We start from the raw sequence: 27,292 nt of genomic DNA, 5'->3' as shown, positions 1-27,292 counted from the left end.
TATATCCTGTGAACTTTGAATGAAAAAGCTCTGAGCTATAATCCTCAAGGTTTGTTCTTTTCCTCTTAACAAGTTTGCTGGACCTGTGCTCTTGAGGATGTATGGATTAAAGGACCCATTACTTGAAAAACAGGTAAGGGTTAGCAATATATAGGGTATTTGGCTGAATAATATATATATATATATATATATATATATATATATATATATTAAGACATCTAATCCTTGCTAGCTTAGAAAGCTAAGCACATTTGTAAAGTAAATTATAAATTTATTCAATTTTTTTAATGTTTTACACAACTGACAACAATGATCTGTTTTGTAGTTTGAGTATATTTATGTCTCAATGCATAAAATAATTACTAATTTCTCAATATATTTGGGTTGAAATTTTTATGAAGGTTTGGCGTGTATATGTAACAAGATGAAATGATGGGGATCTGAGTGTATATGTTTAAATTAAGACAGTTGAGACCCCCTTCTGTCATGAATGACCATGGGATTGCACCTACAAAGTTACACTCCGAGGCACAAATCCAGACAAGGTTGTTTGTGGAAGGCCAGCAGTCACCTATGCATACCAGCCTCCCCTCTTCACGCCACCAGTGTTATCCAAGGGAAAGGCAAAGGGGCCAATACAGCTTGGCACCAGTGACATCACAACTCATTTCTACAGCTGAGTGAACTGAAGCAATGTGAAATAAAGTGTCTTGCTCAAGAACACAACATGCAGCCCGGTCCAGGAATCGAACTCACAACCTGACGATCATAATCTCGATGCTCTAACCATTGAGCCATGGTTAATCATTGAGACAGTAAGTAGAGACAAATGTAGAAGCCCCAACTTCAGATCTTGATTCTACATAAAAGTTGTAACTTGTTCTTGTAGACTTCTGATAATGTGCTTGTTTTCCCATATATTTTTGTTCTGCCTGTTAATGTCTATCATGGATATCACAATATTATGCTAGTAACCAAACCATACTTGCTAAGCTATTCACCTATAATTTAAGACTGAAACATGTGGATGCAATGTTAGAATTGGAAGAAACTGGTCAAGCGATGCATTCTACACAATACCAGTATGCTACATAATTTCATAGAATTTTCTTCACTGGTTTCTGGTTTTAAGCAAGTTGAAAAATAAACAATCTCTGAGAAAAAGTAACACTCAAATGATATGAATCAAAATCATGATGTATCTCAAGATACCAGTATCCACCCTGTTATGTAATCATTAACACATGCACCCTGTCAAAACTATTATGATACAACACTTGCATATTATTACATAGGACAAAATTAAATATTTTACCTGGTGCCGAATTTGGATTGTATACATTGGATGGCTGCATTGGTTGTTGTTGATGATAAGTATTTGAAGTTTGGTAAGAATTTGGACTAAAATATAGAAGAGAAGAGATTATTGTTTTAATTACTGAAAGGTGCAATTTTAATTAAAATGCAGAGAAATAAAAAGGTGATTTCTTGTATATTTCTGTAATATAAGGAATCAATTCATTCCCAAAATCTAATCAGAAAGTTCTAATTTTTTTTCTAAATGAATAAGCAAAAATTATAAAAATAGTCTACAGGTAAATTCTTGAATTTATGTAGTCTTTCTTTTTTTTTCTAAGCACTCACATCATCATCATCGTTTAACATCCGCTTTCCATGCTAGCATGGGTTGGATGATTTGACTGAGGTCTGGCAAATTAGATGGCTGCACCAGGCTCCAATCTTGATCTGGCAGTGTTTCTACAGCTGGATGCCCTTACTAACGCCAACCACTCCAAGAGTGTAGTGGATGCTTTTACATGCCACCAGCATGAGGGCCAGTCAGGCGGTACTGGCAACAACCTCACTTGAATCTTTTTACACATGCCACTGGCACAACTCTTTAATAAAATTTATATCAAAGTCTTGTATAGTACAATTCCGCTGAGAAAAGGTTATGTCCTTATATAACACCAAAGAAAAGTAAATCAACTGCATGAAATTAGAATTATGTCCTCTAGACAACTCCTGCTCAAAAAGGCATTGTTACTAACCATGACATTGTCAGCAAAACCCCTCCACCAAAATCCTATATCAACTTATCACAGAACCCACATATAAATAGCCTTTACTAGCATGTTAGCTACAAAATGAACACATTTGATAGTTAATCTGTAAACTTTGATAATGACTGAGCAACTGCCAAAAAAACAAGGAAGGAAACAGAAGATGCTTTGGGCCATCAAGTTTGTTCATTGATAATTAATGAAGATAATGACTTCAACCATATGGCGTCTGAACAGGGGCTATAACCATACAAGGTACCACATATGACACTTTCTGTGTGCTGAAAGTGTGGTGATACTTCATTGCTGCATATGTGTATAGTAGAGGACACCAGCCAACGGTGTTCATGTAGGGGATCAAACCTCTGACCATATAGTTTCTAGACGGGAAGCTTGCAATGCAACTTGTGGAGTCCATGTCTTGCTTGTATATTCCACTTTTTGATATATTTTTATGTGGTTAGATGCTCTTTTTTCATCATACAGAGTCCTTTGGGTGTATTTTATCATGCCACAAGTAGAAGTGAGCCTGTTTGTGACAGGACTAAGGAACACCTTTCCACACCCTCAACCCTGCATCAGTTTCTATTTGAAGCTACAGACTTCATTGTTTCATTTAACGTCCGCTTTCCATGCTAGCATGGGTTGGACGATTTGACTGAGGACTGGCAAACCAGATGGCTGCACCAGACTCCAATCTGATCTGGCAGAGTTTCTACAGCTGGATGCCCTTCCTAACACCAACCACTCCGAGAGTGTAGTGGGTGCTTTTACATGCCACCGGCAAGAGGGCCAGTCAGGCAGTACTGGCAACAGCCACGCTCAAAAGGTGCTTTTTATGTGCCACCTGCACAGGAGCCAGTCCAGCAACACTGGCAACGACCTCGCTCAAATGTTTCTGAAACATTTTCCTTATTACTAATTTAAAAATATAAAAAAGCTTCCGATGTTAACTTATATAAAAAGTGGAGTGAAAACTAGCATTTCTCTTTAGAGTGAGTAAACACTTTTGAGTTTCTACAAGGCTTAAGTGAAACTCACAATGGAATGCTGCTCCTAAATCTGGGATGCTGCTGCTACGTTCACATGAATATCCTAAATCATATCCAAAGGAAAGTCATCTGGTTGGTTGATAAAGTTTTACTTGCCAACACGCCAATCTCTGGCTCATAGACACATTGTCTCTTTACTTTTCCTTTCTTATTTCTTTATTGCCCACAAGGGGCTAAACATAGAGGGGACAAACAAGGACAAACAAAGGGATTAAGTCGATTACATCGACCCCAGTGCATAACTGGTACTTAATTTATCGACCCTGAAAGGATGAAAGGCAAAGTCGACCTTGGCGGAATTTGAACTCAGAACGTAAAGACAGACAATATACTGCTAAGCATTTCACCCGGCGTGCTAATGTTTCTGCCAGCTCGCTGCTTTCCTTTCTACTACTAGTTATACACACACACACACTCTCTTTCTCTCTCATTAGCTATACTATGTCTGCTTCTCCAGAACATGCATCAACCACAATTCCCAATCATCTGAGTTCTCTTGCAATTTGTAAGGTCCAGTCAAGGTTCTGAGCATAATCTTTTTTTTCCTGACTAAACAATAAAAATAAAGTATAGTAGTAATAAAATGCAATAAACAGTAGTAATTTGGAAATTTTAATAAAATATCTCCATATACAAACCTAGGATAACTCTGTTGTTGGTATGAACTTTTATTAGAATAATCTGGATTTAAGGCAATGGTTTGGTTGTAGTTTTCCATTCCATAACCAGCATTTGCAGAACCAGAATGGGTACGATATTTTTGTGCTAAAGGACCTGAAAAATAGAGTTAAGTCAAGTATTTTCCATCATGTTGTTTGGGTTACATAATATGTTTCCAGAACCATTCTCCCAAGATAAAGAGAAAGCTGTAAAAATCCTTCTCTCTCCCTCTCTCCACATGTTAGAAGTCAACTCAAGATTGACAAAGACCCCTGCTTAGATAAACTTCACAGTAAAAACATTTTAAGCTTGGTTTCCCCATTGCTGATAATAATAATAATAATAATAATAATGAAATTATTGTATACAGTGCTCAGGTGCACCACAACTTGTCAAAAGTGTGTATAAAGCATATGCAGTTATGTACAAATGTCTGGAAAGTGAACAGTGTATGAGTCAGATACATGCTTGCGTGTGTATGGAGGGGAGAAAATCAGGTGTACCATGGAAGTTTTGAAGGATGCAGTGCTCCGACAACTAACAACTGATGCCAGCAGTTTGATGAAGGCTCATATGGCTCCAAAGACCTGCAAGGCACCTAGAAGTTCTTTCACACAGACCTAAAATCAGCCTTCCAGCAAAAGTCCAACCATCTCGATGTTGGGACCTACAATGCTGAATAAGTCCACTGACAGACCTGCACATACTGCTACGCAAGGTGTGAGAGAGAACACGCTGGATATCAGTATAGGCAAGGGAACCTACATGATCAGGTTTGAGAAAAAACAAGGAGAGAAAAAAAGCAGAGAAAAAAATGTGTGTAGTGGCTAACGATCTATCATGACGATATCATCATCATCATCGTCGTTTAACGTCCGTTCTCCATGCTAGCATGGGTTGGACGGTTCGACCGGGGTTCTGGGAAGCCAGAAGGCTGCACCAGGCTCCAGTCTAATTTGGCAATGTTTCTACAGCTGGATGCCCTTCCTAACGCCAACCACTCCGTGAGTGTAGTGGGTGCTTTTTACGTGCCACCTGCACAGGTGCCAGGCGGGGCTGGCAACGGCCACGGTCAGATTGGTGTATTTTATGTGCCACCGGCACGGAAGCCAGTCGAGGCGGTGCTGGCATCGGCCACGAGTCGGATAGTGCTTTTTACGTACCACCAGACCAGGGATCCTGGCTGGTTCAATTCGATTTCGATTTCGCTTGCCCCAACATGTCTTCACAAGCAAAGGGGGTTGGCAAGGGTGCCTGTCGTAATATATATATTGTGTGTATATATATATATATATATATATACAATATTGGGTTCAGAACATGAAATGAGTGTGCTGTATAACTAAACCAGGAATATGTACATCTTATCAGTTAAATCAAAAGTTCCACAAGTCTGCAATGTGAGAAAAAAAGACTCCAAGATGCCAAGTTCTAATTGACAAAGTCTATCCCGAAGAGAATGTAAATCTAAAGTATTTTGCATCTATGCTTATTAAATTTAGCTTTGTGCACTATAAATGTATCCCTTGTAGAACTTCCATTTTTATCTCTGTAGCATTCAGGCTGGAATGATCCCCCCTTGGTTGACCCGGCACCTGTACAGGTAAGGATTTGGTGTATAGGGCCCATTTGTTATAAATTTCTCCTGGAAGTCCTTAAGTCCTTTAGATATTTATATATGCATGAAATCTTCTGCTTCTTTTACCTAATAATATGCATGCGTCCTTACACTATTTTTTTTTTTTTGCATTAGTTCTGAAATAACAGCTTTTATTAACATTGAGAAGCAGACACAGCCACACTGATCACGCACACATGCACATACACATATGTAGCCCATAGCTTATAGTTGAAGACATCAGGTAATAGTGTCTAGGCAATGAAAACGAACTCTAAATCATGTGGTTTTGAAACAAACATTTTAACCACATGGCCATGTCATCATGTGTACACACACACACACACACACATTTATTAAACTTTTACAAGAGAGGCGCAGGAGTGGCTGTGTAGTAAGTAGCTTGCTAACCAACCACATGGTTCCGGGTTCAGTCCCACTGCGTGGCATCTTGGGCAAGTGTCTTCTGCTATAGCCCCGGGCCGACCAATGCCTTGTGAGTGGATTTGGTAGACGGAAACTGAAAGAAGCCTGTCGTATATATGTATATATATATATATATATATATATATATATATGTATGTGTGTGTGTGTATGTTTGTGTGTCTGTGTTTGTCCCCCTAGCATTGCTTGACAACCGATGCTGGTGTGTTTACGTCCCCGTCACTTAGCGGTTCGGCAAAAGAGACTGATAGAATAAGTACTGGGCTTACAAAGAATAAGTCCCGGGGTCGATTTGCTCGACTAAAGGCGGTGCTCCAGCATGGCCGCAGTCAAATGACTGAAACAAGTAAAAGAGTAAAGAGAGAGAGGAATCTGTGACACTGAAGTTTCAACACACTAAACTCCGTTCGATTGTAAGCCCTTGTAAAAGTTTAAAAAGCAGGTGCTCCATTAAAAATGCATTGAGTAATTCCTCAATTTAGTGTTTAATTGTTTTCATACATAACTTGACATAAAAACTAACATTTACGCACACACACACACAAGCAGGCTGATATGTGAATAAACTTTGTGTATTTATGCTTCACTCCAAGATTTTATTTCAAAGTAATTAGTATAAAAACAATTTAGAGATAATTATCATCAATAAAAGTCACTAGTATAATATATATATATAGGCGCAGGAGTGGCTGTGTGGTAAGTAGCTTGTTTACCAACCACATGGTTCCGGGTTCAGTCCCACTGCGTGGCATCTTGGGCAAGTGTCTTCTGCTATAGCCCCGGGCCGACCAATGCCTTGTAAGTGGATTTGGCAGACGGAAACTGAAAGAAGCCTGTTGTATATATGTATATATATATATGTGTGTGTGTTTGTCCCCCTAGCATTGCTTGACAACCGATGCTGGTGTGTTTACTTAGCGGTTCGGCAAAAGAGACCGATAGAATAAGTACTGGGCTTACAAAGAATAAGTCCCGGGGTCGATTTGCTCGACTAAAGGCGGTGCTCCAGCATGCCACAGTCAAATGACTGAAACAAGTAAAAGAGTAAAAGAGAGTAAAGATATATATGTATATATATATATATAGAGAGAGAGAGAGAGAGAGAGAAAGAGAGAGATAGTAAAGATCTTACCTTTAGACATTGGGGCACCAGTTGATGGAGCCATCATAGAACTCATATGTGTTGGATAAGATGGAATTTGTGGTGCGGCAGCTGAACCATTCGTACTAGGATACTGATTTTGTCCAAAATATGAACTAGGGGTAGTCGTAGTTCGAAACTGGCTGATTGCTTGAACCTGAAATAAATTCAAAATGGAAATCAACAATATTAAATGACATTAACCAAATACAGTGTCAACAGAGATTCTATAAACTCTACTTAACCCTTTTGTTACTGTATTTATTTTGAGATGCTCTGTATTTCTTTCAATTAATTTTAAATATAACAAAGACTTTAGTAAAATAACTTAGTTATCATTCAGCTAGTGTTAGGAACATAAATTGTGACTAAAGTTTGGTGGAAGATTTTAATTCAAAACTTATGAAAATAAGACATTTGTACTACAGAGCCAGAGCTGGTTTCAGCTGGGTTGGTAATGAAAGGGTTAAGAATTGTTTCTCTATCATATATTTTAACCCTTTTGCGACCATATTTCTGTTGAGATGCTCTGTGTTTCTTTCAATTAATTTTAAATATAACAAAGAATTTAGTAGAATAACTTAATTATCATTAAGCTAGTGTTAGAAACACAAATTTTGACTAAGGTTTGGTAGAAGATTTTAATTCAAAACTTATGAAAACAAGACATTTGTACAACAGAGCCACAGGTGGTTTCAGCCGGGTTAGTAACGAAAGGGTTAATTACTTTAAATTCTGAGGGGTTTATGTTTATTTACTAGCTGTCAGAAGAGAAAAGGTAGCAGTTGTTGCCTTTTCAGGGTATTTGTAACTGGGGAAAGTTATTTTGAGATCAAAGACCTGCCCAAATGTCCACTAAGGACCCCCAGGTGCCAGGTGTTGATATTAAAAAGTGTATCTACTACACCAATTTTTTTTTTTATTTTGTGAAATTTTGGCTTAAGATTGAGTTGGACAATATTATATAAATTTAATAAACGATATTAATGATTAATTAATAAGCGTGATTTTTTTTGCATAAGTTATCCATTCTTCAAGAATCCAAGCTAGAGTTGTCAGAATTTTATTTCACTTACCTAATTGCTTTTCTATGTTAAGTGTAGAGCAGTCTATCAATCACCATAAAACAAACATAAAATATTGTTACCATTTGCTATCATGCTTAAATCATCATCATCATTTAATGTCTATGTTCCATGCCGGCACAGATTTGCTAGACAAAAGGCTTAGCGGCATTTTGTCTGTCTTTACGTTCTGAGTTCAAATTCCACCGAGGTTGACATTGCCTTTCATCCTTCCAGGATTGATAAATTAAGAACCAGTCAAGTGCTGGGGATTGATGTAATTGACTAGCTCTCCCTTAAAATTTCAGGCCTTGTGCCAATAGTAGAAAGGATTGTATTAATTATGGAATATTGTGAACGTCTGTGAAGGTGATAATAAAATTTTATGTATAAGAGTGTTCACAATATTACTTAATTAATAAAGTCAATATTTTGTTAGGTGTTAATTCATCATTAATTAATTAATGACTCAATGTCAGTTTGAAATGGTGACATTTGTTTCCTAAAATGCTTTTAGACATGATAGGAATTGCCAAAATATGAAAATTCACTTCCTCATAACTTAAAAAAAATTGCTTTCAGGTACAGGTTTTGATGAAAGACAGAAAACTAAAACTTCAAAAGACAATTTACTTCCAATTATAAATACCTATTTCTTTACTACCCACAAGGGGCTAAACACAGAGGGGACAAACAAATAGATTAAGTTAATTACATCGACCCCAGTGCGTAACTGGTACTTAATTTATTGACCCCGAAAGGATGAAAGGCAAAGTCGACCTCGGTGGAATTTGAACTTAGAATGTAACGGCAGACGAAATACCTATTTCTTTACTACCCACAAGGGGCTAAACACAGAAGGGTCAAACAAGGACAGACAAACAGATTAAGTCGATTACATCGACCCCCCAGTGCATAACTGGTACTTAATTTATCGACCCCGAAAGGATGAAAGGCAAAGTCGACCTCGCCGGAATTTGAACTCAGAATGTAACGGCACACGAAATACCTATTTCTTTACTACCCACAAGGGGCTAAACACAGAGGGGTCAAACAAGGACAGACAAACGGATTAAGTTGATTACATCGACCCCAGTGCATAACTGGTACTTAATTTATCGACCCCGAAAGGATGAAAGGCAAAGTCGACCTTGGCGGAATTTGAACTAAGCACGTAACGGCAGACGAAATATGGCTACGCATTTCGCCCGGCGTGCTAACATTTCTGCCAGCTTGCCACCAATTATAAATACCAATGATACAAACATACTACTAACATTGGTATCGCCGGTTTTAATACCCACTCCCAACCTCACACACACACATTTAGTTAAGGTGGGGTTTTTTTTCCTGTAGCCTTCTTTCTGTACTTTTCTTGCCTTGCAAGCTACTTGGCAATTTCCCAAGTACTGATAGCATAAAAAAAAGTACCCACTACACTCTGTACTGTGGTTGGTGTTAGGAAGGGCATCCAGTTGTAGAAACCACGCCAAAGCTGACATTAGAATTCAATGTGACACTATGGCTCACCAGATCCTGTCAAACTATACAATCTATGACAGCATGGTAAACAAACATTAAATGATGATAGTGATGATGATGATGATGAAGATGGTGATGGTGATGGCGATGATGTCAAATATTGCACTGACTTAAATTCAATAAAAAACAGAAAGTGTAAAACCTCGTTAAATTTGACCTGTTGTGGGTTCAATCCAAGTCTTTGTTCTTCCTGTTGTTTCTGGAAAGATTGATTCTGTTGCAGATTCGGCTGGTACAAATTTTGTGGCGCTTGTCCATAAGCCTGTTGGGGTTGTGACGCTTGATAAGGCTTTTGTTGTTGATGTAGTTGTTGATGTTGCTGATGATGTTGTTGCTGTTGTTGTTGTTGTTGTTGTTGCTGCTGTTGTTGTAGCTGCTGCTGCTGTTGTTGTTGTTGTTGTTGTTGGCTCCTTTGAGCCCCTTCTGGAAGGATTTCGACTTTTTGAAACGGAAAAGCTGGTTGTTGCACACCCGCTACATTCCCATTGAGAGCATGAAACAAACGGTCCTTCATCGAATCTAGGGCAGGCTGGTAACAGAAAAAAATTACATGAATAGGAATAAATAATTACAAACAAAACCTAAAATAAGATTTATAATTTACATAGTGCTAGTGCATGTATATACAGCTGTGTGCGTGCGCACATACACTCGAGTACTGTCCAAATCTCCGACCAATCACATACAGCTAGCTGGCATTCAATTAGCGTATCAAGTTTTTGGACATTTTGATTGGGTTTTGGATAGAAAATTCACAAAAATGTCACTTCTATTGATTTTTTTAATGGCTTTGCGGGGTGACTGGAGAAATGTAAAGATGTGCACGACCACCCTTGGACGGTTTTGAATGACCATAGAAAGTGTGAGCCCTCTAACTGAAAAATTGTGGATTTGTATAAAGGACACGCACACACAGACAGACATTTTGCCGTTTATATATATAGAGAGATAACTTTCAGATAGAAACAATACTATAAATCAATGTTCCATTTTTACTAAAGAAGATACTGTTACTTAAAATTTAATTCATAATTACCCCTGGAAATGAGTTCATGTAATTAATGGCAGTATTCAAATTTCCTTGTGCAGCAAGAATTGAGGCATATTTGCAAAGTTTATCAGCAACTAATCCTTCTTTTATTGGTATTTCTTGGCCTTGAGAAAATTCAACAGCTTTGCGTAATAACATGACTTTTTCAACCAGGTCCTAAAATCGAAAGAAAAGATTGTAAAATAGAATATTTCAATTAGTCAATGTATACATTTGTAGTCACCGTTGATGTCATTATTCTCTGTCTTAACTTGAAAAACTTCAAAATTTTCCCTTTTTCCTGCAATTTCCGACAAGTTAAAAAAAGATATAAAATCCTTTATCAGTTATACTAACCTGAAGAGCTGAGGGCTCATTTGCATTCTGTGAATTTTGTTGCCAATTTTCAACAAGTTTTTCAACATTTCCCGAACAAATATAACACAAACTAGCATTGACTGATGATTCCTTCTCAGCTTCAAGTCGACTTCCCAAGGAATCTAAAGGAGAAAAAAAACAAAACATTTCATTATATTTTCATTATTGCAAACAAAAAAATGAGAAGAGATACAAAATCTAATTTAGTTGTGAGAGTTAATCTGAAAATTAAATTGAAATTGGAAATTTAGAAGTTTTATATGAAACAATTACAAATAGGTGCTGGAGTCATATAAAAAGCACCCATGTTGGTGTCACACAAAAAACACCTGTGCAGGTGTCATGTAAAAAATCCCCAGTACACTCTATAAAGTGGTTGGTGTTAAGAAAGGATTCAGCTGTAGAAACCTTGCCAAAACAGACAATTGGATCTTGGTGCAGCTCTCTGGCTTGCCAGCTTTTGTTAAACTGTCCAACCCATGCCGGCATGGAAAACAGATGCTAAATGCTGCTGAGGATGATGTATGAGCCAACAAGAGAGCCTATACAGGTCAAATTTCACTCAAACTACACCCTACCATCTTAAAAAGAAAGGACGACTTTGATTATAGGTTTGTTTGAAATCATTCAACATCAATGGAAATTGTAGCTGTGATACCAGTGCTGGTGGCACGTAAGAGAACCATCCGAATGTGGCCGTTGCCAGCGCCGCCCTGACTGGCCTCTGTGCCGGTGGTACGTAAAAAGCACCATCCGATTGTGGCCGTTGTCAGCCTCGTCTGGCACCTGTGCAGGTAGCACATAAAAAGCACCCACTACACTCTCAAAGTGGTTGGCGTTAGGAAGGGCATCCAGCTGTAGAAACACTGCCAGATCAGACTGGGCCTAGCGCAGCCTTCTGGCTTCCCAGACCCCAGTTGAACCGTCCAACCCATGCTAGCATGGAAAACGGACGTTAAACGATGATGATGATGATGATAGGAGACAGGAGGACCAACTGCAACAACATAAAGTATTTCAGAATATTAAAAAAAATTAAGGCATGCTATATGATTAAGAAGTTCACTTTGTAACCATATAGTTTTGAGTTCAATCCTAGTGCAAAGTACCTTGGGCAAATTTCTTCTACTATAGACCTAGGGTGACCAATGTTTTGTGAGTGAGTTTGGTGGATAAAAAACACTCTGTGTGTGTGTGTGGAGAGATATATGTGTATGTGTGAGTGCACGCATGTGTCTGATGTTTTTCTTTGACTTGACATTTTAAGGGTCACCAAACAAAGTCACCAATCAGACAAACGGTGTCACTTATTTGCAATCTTTCATGAAAACATGCCCAGCCATTGGGTTGCTGGTTTTTCGAAGAACTATAGGAAATATTGTCTCATTTGGAGACAGATGCGGGTAGGCAATAGGAAAAGCATGCAACAATAGAAAACCTACCTCAAACAAGTTTCATCAGGCGCAACAAGTGTGGAAGAGTAACTGTTAAAACAATAATGATGATCATGAACACTAAAGAAAAGTCAAGTAAATAATTGAAATTATAACTTACCACATAGAAAAGAAAATTCTTCTGGAGAAGTATATGTTATAAGTACAGCTAGAGCTTCTTTCCAGTTCTCCAGGTTACAGGTTTGAATGACATGAGTCCAGTCATGAGTCACAATTGATGAAATTAACTGAAGAAGAACAGAATAACCATTATCAAATCAGCATATTTATTTTATATATATATGTATATAAAAATCAACAATTAAAAAAATATATACTGTGAACAAAATGAAAGAAATTGATCTTTGGTCTATTCTATTATAATCCTAATTCTGCATAACACTAATTTAATTTTGATGCTGAATTCAACAATTTGCGAAAGATGGCAACAGCTCTCATGTTAAATATCCAAATGGACATGGGTTATAATCCTAATTCTGCATAACACTAATTTAATTTTGATGCTGAATTCAACAATTTGCGAAAGATGGCAACAGCTCTCATGTTAAATATCCAAATGGACATGGGTTATAATCCTAATTCTGCATAACACTAATTTAATTTTGATGTTGAATTCAACAATGTGCGAAAGATGGCAACAGCTCTCATGTTAAATATCCAAATGGACATGGGTTATAACCCTAATTCTGCATAACACTAATTTAATTTTGATGTTGAATTCAACAATTTGCGAAAGATGGCAACAGCTCTCATGTTAAATATCCAAATGGACATGGGTTATAATCCTAATTCTGCATAACACTAATTTAATTTTGATGTTGAATTCAACAATTTGCGAAAGATGGCAACAGCTCTCATGTTAAATATCCAAATGGACATGGGTTATAATCCTAATTCTGCATAACACTAATTTAATTTTGATGTTGAATTCAACAATGTGCGAAAGATGGCAACAGCTCTCATGTAAAATGTCCAAATGGACATGGGCAATATAATTTTTACCACCTTTGAAAAATAAAAATTGCCATGTATCTCCTCTATAGCAAGACACCTTTGCTTGTCACCCTGTCATACTTTAGCCTCTCAACAACTGGCATAAAGCCAGCTCTATCTCTCTCAAACATTCACCCCATTTACTCTCTCTTTTTTACTCTTTTACTTGTTTCAGTCATTTGATTGTGGCCATGCTGGAGCACTGCCTTTAGTCAAGCAAATCGACTCCAGGACTTATTCTTTGCAAGCCTAGTACTTATTTTATCGGTCTCTTTTGCTGAACCGCTAAGTTACGGGGATGAAAACGCACTGCCATCGTTTGTCAAGCGATGTGGGGGGGGGGGAAACACAGGCACACAAACATATACACACACATACATATATATATATATATATATATATATATATATATACACACACACATATATACGATGGGCTTCTTTCAGTTTCTGTCTACCAAATCCACTCACAAGGCTTTGGTCAGCCTGAGGCTATAGTAGAAGACACTTGCCCAAGGTGCCATGCAGCGGGAATGAACCCGGAACCATGTGGTTGGTAAGCAAGCTAGTTTTTTAAAAATTATATTTTATATATTTTTACACCTTTCCCTGCTTTGTTTTTCTGTCTAGCAAATTACTTGGCAACCTCAATAGTGCCAGTGGCACAACCCCCCCTCCCATTACACACTGTAAAGTGGTTGGCGTTAAAAAGGGCATCCAGCAATAGAAACCATGCCAAATCTGACACTAGATCCTGGCACAGCCCTGCAGCTTGCTGGATCCTGTCAAACCACCCAACTCATACCAGCATGAGAAATGGATAAAAAAAAAAAACGATGATGATGACAGCCATTTAAAATAAGGCCAGGTCAATTGAACATACAGTTGCCAAATAAAGATGTTTGCTGTATTACCAAAACACTGCTTTTAATGATATTGATTTCTGCACCCTGGTACATAGAAATGTCCATTTTTAAGGGATGTTATCATCATCATCATCATCATCATTGTTTAACGTCCGCCTTCCATGCTAGCATGGGTTGGACGATTTTGACTGAGGGCTGGCAAACCAGACAGCCGCACCAGGCTCCAATCTTGATCTGGCAGAGTTTCTACAGCTAGATGCCCTTCCAAATGCCAACCACTCCAAGAGTGTAGTGGGTGCTTTTTATGTGCCACCGGCACGGGGCCAGTCAGGCAGTACTGGCAATGACCTCACTTGAATCTTTTTACATATGCCACCGGCACAGGTGACATTATGCTGAATATGAAAGTTGGCTTACTCGGCTCAAAGAACTGTGATTAGTGCTGAAATATTTATTCTGTGTACGTCGAAGCAAATCGGGACCACCTGCTATGGCAAGTAAAATAGCTTCAGCCATTTGATTTTCATGAAGACACATCTCAACTGCAGCTTCAAAATTGCCCATTAATAATGCTTGACTAAGCAAGCCATTTGCATCTGAAATAAAAAGAATTATTACTTTGTAATTATTAATGCATCTTATTCAAAATATACACAGCAAGTTATTATGTAGCATAAATCAGTAAACTGGATTATCCTATTTCATAAATGTCACTGGATGGATGGGCAGGCTGACAATGCGGAAAAATAAAGCATTTGTTGCTTGTTTGTTTGTTTATTGAGCAAAGCAGTCTTTGTCCCAGTGGGAGAAGTCCAAAACGTGGTCCTTTGCTATTCGTAAGACCCGCAGAATAGAAAGCAGGTCAACCCCCAACACCAAGAGCATCGATGGATGGATGAATGCGCATCCAGGCTCAGCGGTTGCATAGGAAGTCGGGGGCAAGAAACAGGAAGAAAGAGTGAGAGTAAGTTGGAGCGAAAGAGTACAACAGGGGTCGCCACCACCCCCTGCCGGAGCCTCTTGGAGCTTTAAGTGTTTTCGCTCAGTAAACACACACAACGCCCGGTCTGGGAATCGAAACTGCGATCCTCCGACCATGAGTCCGCTGCCCTAACCACTGGGCCATTGCGCCTCCACAGCATTTGCTGCTGAAATTAGAGTTATTAAAGTATTCAAACTTTCAATGAAGTAAACTAATATCACCAATAATTTTGAATGAATTCTATTATGAGAATGAAATTATGTAAATATATATAGTTAAAAGAAAAACTTCAAGGAACATTTCTATTTCTTTATCATCATGTAATAAATATAAGACAGGATCTTTACTTTTTAACTGACAGATTAACTAAACACTTTCAAACTTCGGACACTGGTAGTGTCATTTAAACATCTTTTTGAGAAAAACTTATATTTACGAAGTTATTTCACATTAAAGTTGTCATATTTCGGTAATTTCAACCAATCAATGACGTGTATTCAGCTGAATAAAATTACTGCCGTTGTTTGTCAACAACAACTATCGGCGGTGTATATTTCGTTTGTCACTGTTATTTATGACATCGTTCGTGCGTTTGTACAGGTTTTAAGGTTTTAGGGTTAGGGTTGTCATAAATAACAGTGACAAACGTAATATACACCGCCAGAAGTTCTTGTTGACAAACAACAGCAGTAATTTTATTCAGCTGAATACACGTCACTGATTGGTTAAAATTACCGAAATACGACAACTTTAACGTGAAATAACTTTGTAAATATAAGTTTTTCTCAAAAATGCTAAGAGTAAAAGATGTTTTATATGACACATTCTACCAGTATCCGAAGTTTGAAAGTGTTTAGTTACAAAAAATTATTTTTTAAATCTGTCGGTCAAAAGGTAAAGATCCATAAGACAATATACAAACCTGAATTAGTGGATATTGTGAGGGGAGTTCTTGAGCTTGATGTATCTGATAAACTTGAATGAGCTGGAATAGGCATTGGGGATTGTGATCCAGACAGATTCCGTTGTTGCAAGGTAATATCTTCAAATAACGAAGATGCTTCAGATGGTTCTCCAATACTGTTAGGAGTCTGTGAAGAAAACCATATTGAAATAAGACATTTAATTGCTTAAAATTCCAATATATAAAAAGATTTGAAATGTATTTAAAGATCAGTAAATTAAAAATCTGTTAGACTTGGATCTCTTTCTCTCTTTATGAAAATAATTTTTTGCCTTAGAGCTTACATTGCCTTATGTTTCTGAAAGAATATTACAGTACCTTTGAACCAACACTAGGGGAACCTTGGCCACTCAGAGGCAAACCACCCTGTCCTATGGAATCCTGAAATCAAAACAAAATTATTCAAACATACATAAACACACATTACATTTGTGTAAACATACTTTACATTTTACAGTTCTATATTTAAGAGATGAAGAATTATGTACATTATTTACATTTGACGGATATTTGTCCACATCTTTGTTGTTAACACAACATTTTGGCTGATATACCCTCCAGCCTCCATCAGGTGCCTTGGAGAAATCTCAAACCTGGGTTCTCATTCCTAAGGTATTTTTTGATGTTATTATTATTAATATTATAATTATTATTATTATTATTATTATTATTAACCACTACGCCATATGCTGTGGACATATGGCGTAGTGGTTAAGAGTGTGGGCTACTAACCCCAAGATTCCAAGTTCGATTCCAGGCAGTGACCTGAATAATAATAACATTGAAAAATACCTTAGGAATGAGAACCCATGTTTGAGATTTCCCCAAGACACCTAATGAAGGCTGGAAGGTATATCAGCCGAAATGTTGTGTTAACAACAAACAAGATGAGGACAAATATCCGTCAAATGTAAATAATACTTTACATTTATATAAACATACATCTCTGTAAGTAGCCAAAATGGCAAGCACAAGTGAATACATACAAAGAAGCACTTGTAACCAGTTATATGTGTAAAGACATTTACACTCACATAAGCTAAAACTACAAACAATTAAAAAGAAAGGTCTAAGAAGCTTACAAGTATCATAGAAAGATATGACCAACATTTTTCTATTTGGTTAATTTAGCTAATGATATGGCTTACTGTCCTTTCACATTGAAAGCATTAATTCTTATCTGATCACTGAATTTTAGCAACACCAAACTCACTTAGTACTTTGATGGGCAACCACTTCAGAAGGGAAAATTTAAATATTATAAGCACAATCTCTAGGTGCAGGCATAGCTATGTGGTTAAGGTCTTCATTTAACAACCATACAGTTTTGGGTTCAACTCCAGTGCATGGCACCTAGAGCAAAGTATCATCTACTACAGCATCAGGTTGATCAATGCTTTGTAAGTGAGATTTGGTGGATGGAAACAGTACAGAAGTCCGTTGTATTGTGTTTGTGTGCATACACACGTAATTGCATTGATGCAGTGACACTACTTTGGCAGTGAAGAGGCCAGCTTATGTCCCACAAAAACAATATGTCCTGCAGCTAAGTAATTTGATGTGCTGAAGGCTAGCGGAATAAGATACCTTACTTGAAAATAAGGATTTGCATCAGAAATAGCATCTGGCCATAGAATGCAGTATCAAGAAATCCAACCAAATATGGAGAAAATGGATTTAAGGACTGATAAGGAATGTCATTTATAAAATTCTGCAAAACTTTATTGAAATGATATAATCTAAAATTTCAACAAACAATTTACTATTTTCATAAAAAATATCAACTGCCACAACATGTACAATAAAAAAATTATTCAACTTACAGTATCCAAGAGTGACATTTTCTGAGCTAATTCTGCAGCATTTACACCTTGTTGATCCTCATTCAGGCTTACATGCTTCAATACCTACAGAAACAAATAACCATTTTAAATCTTAAATATGAGGTAAATATTGTCTGGTATTAAAAGTAACGTTTTGGGAAAGATATATTTTAATGTGACAATGTGTGGTTACGGATAGAATCACCTCCAATGGATGGTAACATGTAGAACTATCCATGATCATAACATCCACAAATTCATTACAAATGTAACAATGTGCACTAGAATGGTATGATAGTTACTTGGTAAAGCTCTGTATAAACATTATTTTACTTCTCCATGATCCCCTAGTTGTTATTTAGCCCCAAATAAAGTCTGATTGAATAGACCTGTGATCAAAAGTATTCCAACAATGACTAGCCCATCATTTTAGAGGCATCTAAGATTACCATTGTTTAATGTGTCCACTTTTTAAGATGATGCTGTGTTAAGCAAAATTGGTCTACTTTTTATAACAGGATCAGTAACCAGAGAAGATTCTTCTAGTTAGCTCTGCCAGTAAATACAACAGATAAAAACACTGGGAAAATTTCACCCGGAATTGAAATGAAATTGCCTTTTTTAGCCTTCACAACAGCAACACACAAGTTTGTGTACAGTATAGCAGAGAACGGCTTTAAGGCTTTATAAAAGTGTGAGGTATAAAGCAATATCTCAAGAACGGTATCTGGGTTTTTCAAAATCTAACACCCTCATCTACACCCAGTTGATGAAGCCAAGGCTGAGTCCAGTTAGCGCTGCCCCTTCCAGATCTCACAAAATATATTTACATTCATCTGAACTGTAGCTAGCCTAAATAAATATTATTGAAATATATAACTCATTTTCTTTTTTATTTAATTTTCTCTTTTGTGTGATATACAAATTGAACTAGAATAGTGAAAAAGTTAACACCTTAAGGTTTACATCCTAATGCAAATATTGCATGGTTTGAATCAGAATACACTATTCTATTTGTGTCAATCTATTGATCCATTCTGGGTAATAAGTTATTTGTGCAAGAAAATAGAAGTCACTAAAATGTCAAATCTAGAACAAACGTCTGAATTTGAAAATACACTCATCAATCAATTCTTAAATCAGAATATATTTTAAATTTTATAATTTCACAAAAAAGTAATCACTTTATTTCAATGAATTTGGAATGGATTCATACAATACATCTCTGGTATTTGTTGGCACTTCGTCAGTTACGATGATGAGTGTTCCAGTTGATCCGATCAACAGAACAGCCTGCTCGTGAGATTAACGTGCAAGTGGCTGAGCACTCCACAGATATGTGTACCCTTAACCTAGTTCTCGGGGAGATTCAGCGTGACACAGAGTGTGACAAGGCTGGCCCTTTGAAATACAGATACAACAGAAACAGGAAGAAAGAGTGAGAGAAAGTTGTGGTGAAAGAGTACAGCAGGGTACACCGCCACCCTTGCTGGAGCCTCGTGGAGCTTTAGGTGTTTTCGTTCAATAAACACTCACAAGACCCAGTCTGGGAATTGAAACCGCGATCCTATGACCACGAGCCCACTGCCCTAACCTTTGGGCCATTGCGCCTCCACACATCTCTGGTATAATGATGGGAGAAGTAAATAGATGTGTAAAAGAGATATGACATATGAGAATAAATAACTGAAACAGGATATTTAATTATTTTAATATGAAGTAAAATAGGTAATATGTACACTGACTATGAAGTTATCAAAGTTACTGCATATCTAAGTTGTAGGAGCTGAAACCCAAAATTATGGTGTTCATTTTTGTTAATTATAAAATTCATTCTTGTAATTGTAAAGTTGCAGAAAGTCCAAAGTATAGAAATTAAGAAAAATTTTCTCAGAAAACTTACATTTTGGGCAAGTTCATTTTTGTTATAACCAAGCAACTGAAGGAATTTAGATCTTGGATCTTCTTCAAAATTTGACTGAAATAAAAAAAAAAAAAATTTTTTAATTTTTATATAAAAAAATAACTATAACAAAATAAAAGATTTAATTTCAAAGGAATTATGTTTGAATTCAATAATTATAATATACATGGTTTTGTAAACTGGTCTTTGAATGTCTTACATTCACATGTACATAGATTCATAGTGATATCAGAGGGATTGTGACACTAGCAACCATTGGCACTGCTTGTTTAAGTTATGAATATCCAGAGAGCAATGTAGGGTAGAGGAAGAATCTTGGTCTGGTACCAATAGCATGATAAAATATAGCCAGGCCATGCTGTAAAATAACTGGTGATAGGAAGGGCAACCAGAGGTAAAAGCCATGCCAACAAAATGAAGGAAAGCCCCTATATTGGTAACTTATCTATAAGAAGAGTAATTCTGAATTAAAACACTGATACAAGAGAGAAAGGATTTTTCAGTCCTGTCACAGACTCTCTCTCTAGTACCAGTGGCATGATAAAAAACACTTAGTTCAATCTGTAGGAAGGGCATCAAGCTGTAAAATAAATGCCACAAAACATGACATACATGACAAAGATGGATAGTTTTCTCTGTTGCTGTGTATGGCAGATGATGAAGAAGACCCATCCCAACCATGCCAACATAGAAAAGAAAAGAAAAGAAAAACAATGATAATGATGGCACATCATAGAATGATTGCAGACACTACATGGCATAAGGAATATGGGCAAAATGCATGAAATTCCTCTTTATTAACAAACAAGATGTTTAATACTGAAGTTTGTTGTACTGGATGTGATATAAACTACCCATCTAAAAACCAGTTGAGCAAGGTCGTTGCCAGTGCCGCTGGACTGGCTCCTGTACAAGTGGCACATAAAAAGCACCATTTGAGTGTGGCCGTTGCCAGTACTACCTGACTGGCACTCATGTCAGTGGCATGTAAAAGTACCCACTACACTCTCGGAGTGGTTGGCATTAGGAAGGGCATCCAGCTATAGAAACTCTGCCAGATCAGATTGGAGCCTGGTGCAGCCATCTGGTTCGCCAGGCCTCAGTCAAATCGTCCAACCCATGCTAGCATGGAAAGCAGACGTTAAACGATGACGATGATGATCTGATGCTTTCCCAATACAAATTTGTACTGGAAGAAAATGCAAAAGAAAAAGTAAAAAGAAAAGAAGCAAACAGACAATTTAAACAATCTATGTTGATACTGACCTCCTAATATTTAAAGGCCAACAAAGATTAGCAAAATGGTGTGAAGCAAAAATAACAGAAATATTTGTTTAAATGACAAACCTTGAGAAACTTCCAGATGTTTTGTTCCATAGAATCAACACTATTCTCAGCTTTCATTGAACAAAATTCCACAATTTCGTTTTTATTTAAAGCATTTTGAAGCTGGTTCGATCGATGTAACAAATCTGTCTCTGTAACAACTTGACTGATACAAACAATTCGAGATTGGCTTTGCATTTGTGTAGCTGCAGGAGATTGGTTGGGATTGACAGTTCCTCGAATGTGTTCAAAAGTTATCAGCTTACCACCAAACTGAAAACAAGCAAATATCAATTCTTTTAGTTAAAGCGACGAAAATATTTTGACAAATTAAACTTAAATGTTGAAGTGAATCGAACGGCTTTTGTGTGTTTCTTAAATGGCTTACAAACACCTTCCCTGCTGCAATTGTTTCGTTTCAGCACATGATCTCAGATCAAATCACTTGCTATGCAAGTACATCTCCGTAATTTTTTTAGTTAGAAAAACAAAAAAAGACTAAAAATTGTTTAACCCTTTTGATACCAATCCAGCTGAAACTACATGTGGCTCTGTTGTACAAATGTCTTGTTTTTATAAGTTTTGAATTAAAATCTTCCACCAAACTTTAGTCACAATTTATGTTCCTAACATTAGCTTAATAATAACTAAGTTATTGTAATAAATTCTTTGTTATATTTAAAGTAATTGAAAGAAACACAGAGCATCTCAAAATAAATACAGTAACGAAAGGGTTAAAATAGAAAATAACAGAAATAACAGGAAGGGCATCAGGTTGCAAAACAAGGCTTCAATGAGTCATTTGTCTAACCCATACTAGCATGGAAAAAAGAATGTAAACACAAACATATATGTGTGCACACACAGTGATCTTTCAAGTGTCACCTACCAAATTCCACAGACAAACACTAAAGTAGAAGATAATTGCCCAAAATGCCACATAATTCTTGATCACACAGTCATAAAAGTTTCAATTGTTCAAGGAAGGAGATTGAGACATTTACAATATTCTGACCTCTTTTTTTTTGAGCATTAACAACAGAAATAGTCACAAAGAGTAACAAAAGTTTAAATAGTGTCTATTGCCAGACTTGTACAATAAGATGGTACTTTTTTATATTATGAAAATTTAGAAACTTAAAAGAAATATTAAGTAAATTATATTTAATGGTGGAACTCAAAGCAGATAAAGTGATAGATAATGGCACGTCGAATATTAAGCTAAAAGAAACCCTTGGATGGATACTTCATGTTCCACAATATAAAAATAGCTGCAGGTACTGTTGTTAATAGGATCAATGAAGCCAATATCAAATAGCCAACACATTCAGCACAAGACTTATTCAAAGGTAAAGTAATTAACAAAGGATAAACACAGTAGCATAAAAAAAATAGATTAATAATCCTTACCCCAAATGTTGCTCCAACAGGTTTACATAGCCATTTTGGGGGTTTTTGCAATGGAATGATGACTGGTGTAGTTTGTGATGAAGATTGGTCAGGAAACACATTAGTATTAAATGATTCAGCAACCTAGACAGGTGAAAAAAAGTAGATCAGATATTAACATTGAAGATAGAAAAGTATTTTTTATATGCACATAATTTATATCAGACTATCATCATCATCATCGTTTAATGTCCGCTTTCCATGCTAGCATGGGTTGGACGATTTTGACTGAGGGCTGGCGAACCAGATGGCTGCACCAGGCTCCAATCTTGATTTTGCAGAGTTTCTACAGCTGGATGCCCTTCCTAACATCAACCACTCCAAGAGTGTAGTGGATGCTTTTTACGTGCCACCGGCACGGGGGCCAGTCAGGCGGTACTGGCAACGACCTTGCTCGAATCCTTTTACACATGCCACCAGCACAGGTGCCAGTAATATCAATAATTCCTAACATATCAGCAAGCGTTGTTTGGAACATTACATGTAAAGTTACTTGATCAGTTTGATCTCAATTTTAATGTTTTAAAATTTCTTTGGCTCATCTTCTCATTAACTATTCTCTTCTCCTTTGCATCTTTTATTTTTACTTGCTTCAGTCACTGCTTTGCTGATCACATGGTTATTGTACTTCATTAAGGAGACTAATATACATGAATTAAGATTAGGGCATCCGGTTGTAGAAATCATGCCAAAACAGATGACTGGAGCCTGGTGCATCCCTCCCGCTTAACAGCTCCTGTTTAAACTGTCCAACCCATGCCAGCATGGAAAATGGATACCAAATGATGATGATGGTGATGATGAGTCAATGATGTCATGCAAAGAGTTGCTGAAGCATGGAACAGACTGTCGGCATCAGTTGTTAGTTGTCGGAGCACTGCATCCTTCAAAACTTCCATGCTTCCTGAGATTCGCCAACACTACACCTGATTTTCTCCCCTCCATACACACACGCAAGCATGTATGTGACTCATACACTGTTCACTTCCCAGACATTTGTACATTACTGCATATGCTTTATATGCACTTTTGACAAGTTGTGGTGCACCTGAGCACTGTATACAATAGTTTCATTATTATTATATATGAAACACATTCTTCATTGTAATTAAAGCAGAAAACAAGTAATGCTGGTGCTTTTTAACTTTACAGAGAGGTATCACACATGTATTCAAATGAATCATACAAATATCCAAATTTTTTAAGCTACTCAATTAATAAAATTATCATCATAATTGTTTGAAAGTTTGTTTTCATAAAAATGATCAAAACTTCTTACAATTTGCTTTTTCCAAGAAGACAGAAACATTTTGCTGCTAACAAATGTAATAAATTTCCAAGCTTTTTTCACTCCTTCCTTACCTCAGTTACTATATTTCATTACAACCACATCCAACATTAATTAATTTATCTAAGTAATTGTAACGAGAAACTATGTCTACTGAATTTCTCAGTAGTTCACAGGCTTTATTCTATAGGTTCTGCTACAGCTAATTACTCCTGTACAACTATTACATCTCAAGTCCTGGTTCTCTGTCAGCCAACAAAAGCTCCCACTAGTCCTTTTTTGTAACATATTACTTGTAATAAATGCACAGTATCAAGTTCCTTCTTACTTTCTACAAATCAAGGGAAACCAATTTTCAAATGGCACTAATCAATTCATATGACCTAGACAAGGTCCTTATGACTCATCTAGGAGACACTAATTCCAAATAAGAACTGAAATGGATTGTGACAACCACCAAACCTATGTCAATAAAGAAAGTGAATGTATGTCAATAAAAAAAGTGAATGTAATATAAAGGTAGCAATGACTGGGATTTTATGTTCTCTTTTGCTAACAAGCACTTTGTTTTTTATACGTTAACTTTTAGATTTACATTTAAAACTTTTCAACAACTCTTTCAATGATTCTGCAATGAGAGCCAAATTACAAGCATCTAGAATGAACTACGTGCAACTAGTCCCGAACTTGGTTTATTTAAGGAGTATAATGAACAGAAGGGGTGAAAGAGCAGAGATCTGGTGGACACCAGTCTGTCCTCTGTAAACTTTGTTAACCCATACCCTCAAAAAACAAGACACTCATATATAATACTTGCATCTACACTTAGTGTTTCCTGATCAAAAGGTCCAAAGCGAGGACTTTAATTTAAGACTGTGTCTTGCTGTTGAAAAAAGACTGACATGAAAACATTTGGACACCCAACCCATCTACAGCCATTACATAATAGTATTACCTTGTTGGTTGGTTGACAGGGATGTCCTCCACCCATCAAAGAAAAGACGCTGACATGTCCATCAAATGAAGCGCTTGAAATAATTCCAGGATTTCGAGGGCACCATTGGACATCAAAACTCCACTGATTACTGGTTTCTAGTTCACAAACAACCTAAAAACAGAACAAAGATTTAAAAAACTGAAGTCAAACTATACAATACAATATTATGTAATAAAGTAACACATTTTCTGGAGATATATGCAACATAAAATATGAGTTAATTTTAAAAGAGTAACAAATATTAATTTCACACCTCTGCTGGCCCCACATGAAGCACCCATGTCAGCACCTTGTACAGAGTACCTGTGCCGGTGTCGTGCATAAAGCACTTGTGTTGGTGTTACATAAAAACCACCTGTGCTAGTCATCATCATCATCCAGTGTTTTAAATCCAGGTTTTGTCCCCGTTAAAGGGGGTGGCTGGATCTACCTCAATGCCATAGCAACTGAGGTAGGCAGGTGCAGCCCACCTCAACCTTTGGGCTGGCTGGTGCCCATTCTCCTTTGCTATCATGAAACTTTTTTGGAGCTGGATTCTCTATGGGGAGCATATCCTTGCTTACCCCCCAACCTCAGTTTCTAGACATGAGTGGTCCCAAGACCAAGGCCTCTACCACAATTTTTAAGAAATGTGGTGGAAAATTAGCTCAGGAAGGCTGGGACACTACTCCTTGAGATCCCTTTCGGAGCCCCCTAGTCTGTCATGTGAAAAGCACCCAGTACACTCTGTAAGGTGGTTGGGATTAAGAAGGGCATCCAGCCACAGAAACTAAGCCAAAACCGATGACTGGAACCTGGTGCAGTCCTCTCGTTTACCAGCTCCTGTTAAACCATCCCACCCATGCCAGCATGGAAAACTGATGTTAAATGATGATGATGATGATATGCTGAAACTCAAAGATAAAGACTGCATCATTGCAAATGATATTGAGAAATTAATGGCAGAGTGTTTAATATCTCCAATCATTAATGTAAAAGCCTTTATTTTAAACTAGTATTTATTCATCAGATGGCAAGTAACTTTGGAAGTATACTTTTGCTACAATGGGCAATATCAGGAATTATGGTATACATATGCTTATAATTTAAGAAATTTCTTGGCACTTATACAAAATGCTAAAATGAATACTAATTTTCGAGTGAAAAATATTTATCATCTTTAAAAAAAATGAAAGATAACAAATTTTTCATTTGAATAACTTCTCCAATAACAAATCCTGCACTTACTCCCTCCTCTCCTCCTTTGTCACTATGACACTGTGTGTGTGTGTATGTGTGTTCCTTTACTCATTGCCTGCAATCAAGTCTTGTATGTGCACTCATTCTGCACGTTAACCCTCTCTATCTCTTTCCCCTTCTTTCTAAAGCATGATTAGAGAAATCAAACAAGTAACCAACCAACATTTATATTGGCCATTATTAAATAAAGATGTACACATGTTTTACAGTGGTTTCTATTTACTAAAAATAGCTATTGGAAAAATGTTTTTGGCAAGTTGTGAAATTTGAATAGCTTTATGGCAAAATGCTATTAAGACAATTCATTATTTAAGAAATGATTTATTTATCTATTTCGTAATAAGTTTGATATACACTCATACATCTGATTATTTCAAATGTATATCAAGATACAACTGCATTTTTCCTTATATGATATATCTAAGGCGGCAAGCTGGCAGAAATGTTAGCACATCAGGCAAAATGCGTAGCCGTATTTTGTCTGCCGTTACGTTCTGAGTTCAAATTCCGCCACGGTCGACTTTGCCTTTCATCCTTTCGGGGTCGATAAATTAAGTACCAGTTACGCACTGGGGTTGATGTAATCGACAATCCGTTTGTCTGTCCTTGTTAGTCCTCTCTGTGTTTAGCCTCTTGTGGGTAGTAAAGAAATAGGTATTTTATTTGCCTTTATGTTGTGAGTTCAAATTCCACTGAGATCAACTTTGGAGTCAATAAATTAAGTACCAGTGAAACACTGGGGTCGATGTAATCGACTAGACCCCTTCCCCAAAATTTTCAGGGCCTTGTGCCTAGGGTAGAAATAATTATCTGATACATCTCAGTGTATGCACAGTGTTATATTCATTGTTTATAAATAAAGAAATACTTACTTCTCCACCTTGAATTGTAGTATTGGGATTCCAACACAGGATTTTGTTGTCTTTTCCACAACTAAGCAGCAAATCTGGATCCTGAGGACACCATGCTAAACTTAAAATACCTCTGAAATAAAAA

General features: G+C 36.9%; 1 protein-coding gene and 1 long non-coding RNA gene across 2 annotated transcripts in view; both read right to left on the bottom strand.

Annotated features, from left to right (window-relative positions):
- Positions 1–27,292, bottom strand: part of LOC115211736 (protein transport protein Sec31A) — a 71,808-nt gene that overhangs the window by 17,039 nt on the left and 27,477 nt on the right. The window contains exons 8-23 of the mRNA XM_029780389.2: positions 27,169–27,280; positions 25,016–25,168; positions 22,734–22,856; positions 21,345–21,596; positions 19,977–20,051; positions 18,074–18,157; positions 16,569–16,631; positions 16,209–16,377; positions 14,722–14,900; positions 12,547–12,673; positions 10,972–11,114; positions 10,621–10,791; positions 9,727–10,113; positions 6,970–7,135; positions 3,754–3,889; positions 1,316–1,401 (exon numbers count right to left, since the gene is read on the bottom strand). Of these exons, the coding sequence (XP_029636249.1) occupies positions 1,316–1,401; positions 3,754–3,889; positions 6,970–7,135; positions 9,727–10,113; positions 10,621–10,791; positions 10,972–11,114; positions 12,547–12,673; positions 14,722–14,900; positions 16,209–16,377; positions 16,569–16,631; positions 18,074–18,157; positions 19,977–20,051; positions 21,345–21,596; positions 22,734–22,856; positions 25,016–25,168; positions 27,169–27,280 (2,426 nt within the window). The remainder of the gene's footprint in view (positions 1–1,315; positions 1,402–3,753; positions 3,890–6,969; positions 7,136–9,726; positions 10,114–10,620; positions 10,792–10,971; positions 11,115–12,546; positions 12,674–14,721; positions 14,901–16,208; positions 16,378–16,568; positions 16,632–18,073; positions 18,158–19,976; positions 20,052–21,344; positions 21,597–22,733; positions 22,857–25,015; positions 25,169–27,168; positions 27,281–27,292) is intronic.
- On the bottom strand, positions 7,641–9,698 carry LOC118763585. The gene is made up of 3 exons (XR_004999335.1): positions 9,573–9,698; positions 9,296–9,399; positions 7,641–8,691 (listed from the first exon to the last, which is right to left on the bottom strand). It is a non-coding gene; the product is annotated as an uncharacterized LOC118763585 (long non-coding RNA).

The sequence above is a fragment of the Octopus sinensis genome, linkage group LG5 (genome assembly GCF_006345805.1).
Source record: "Octopus sinensis linkage group LG5, ASM634580v1, whole genome shotgun sequence".
NCBI classification, from domain to species: Eukaryota; Metazoa; Mollusca; class Cephalopoda; order Octopoda; family Octopodidae; genus Octopus; species Octopus sinensis.
This window is presented reverse-complemented; position numbering and strand designations above follow the sequence as displayed.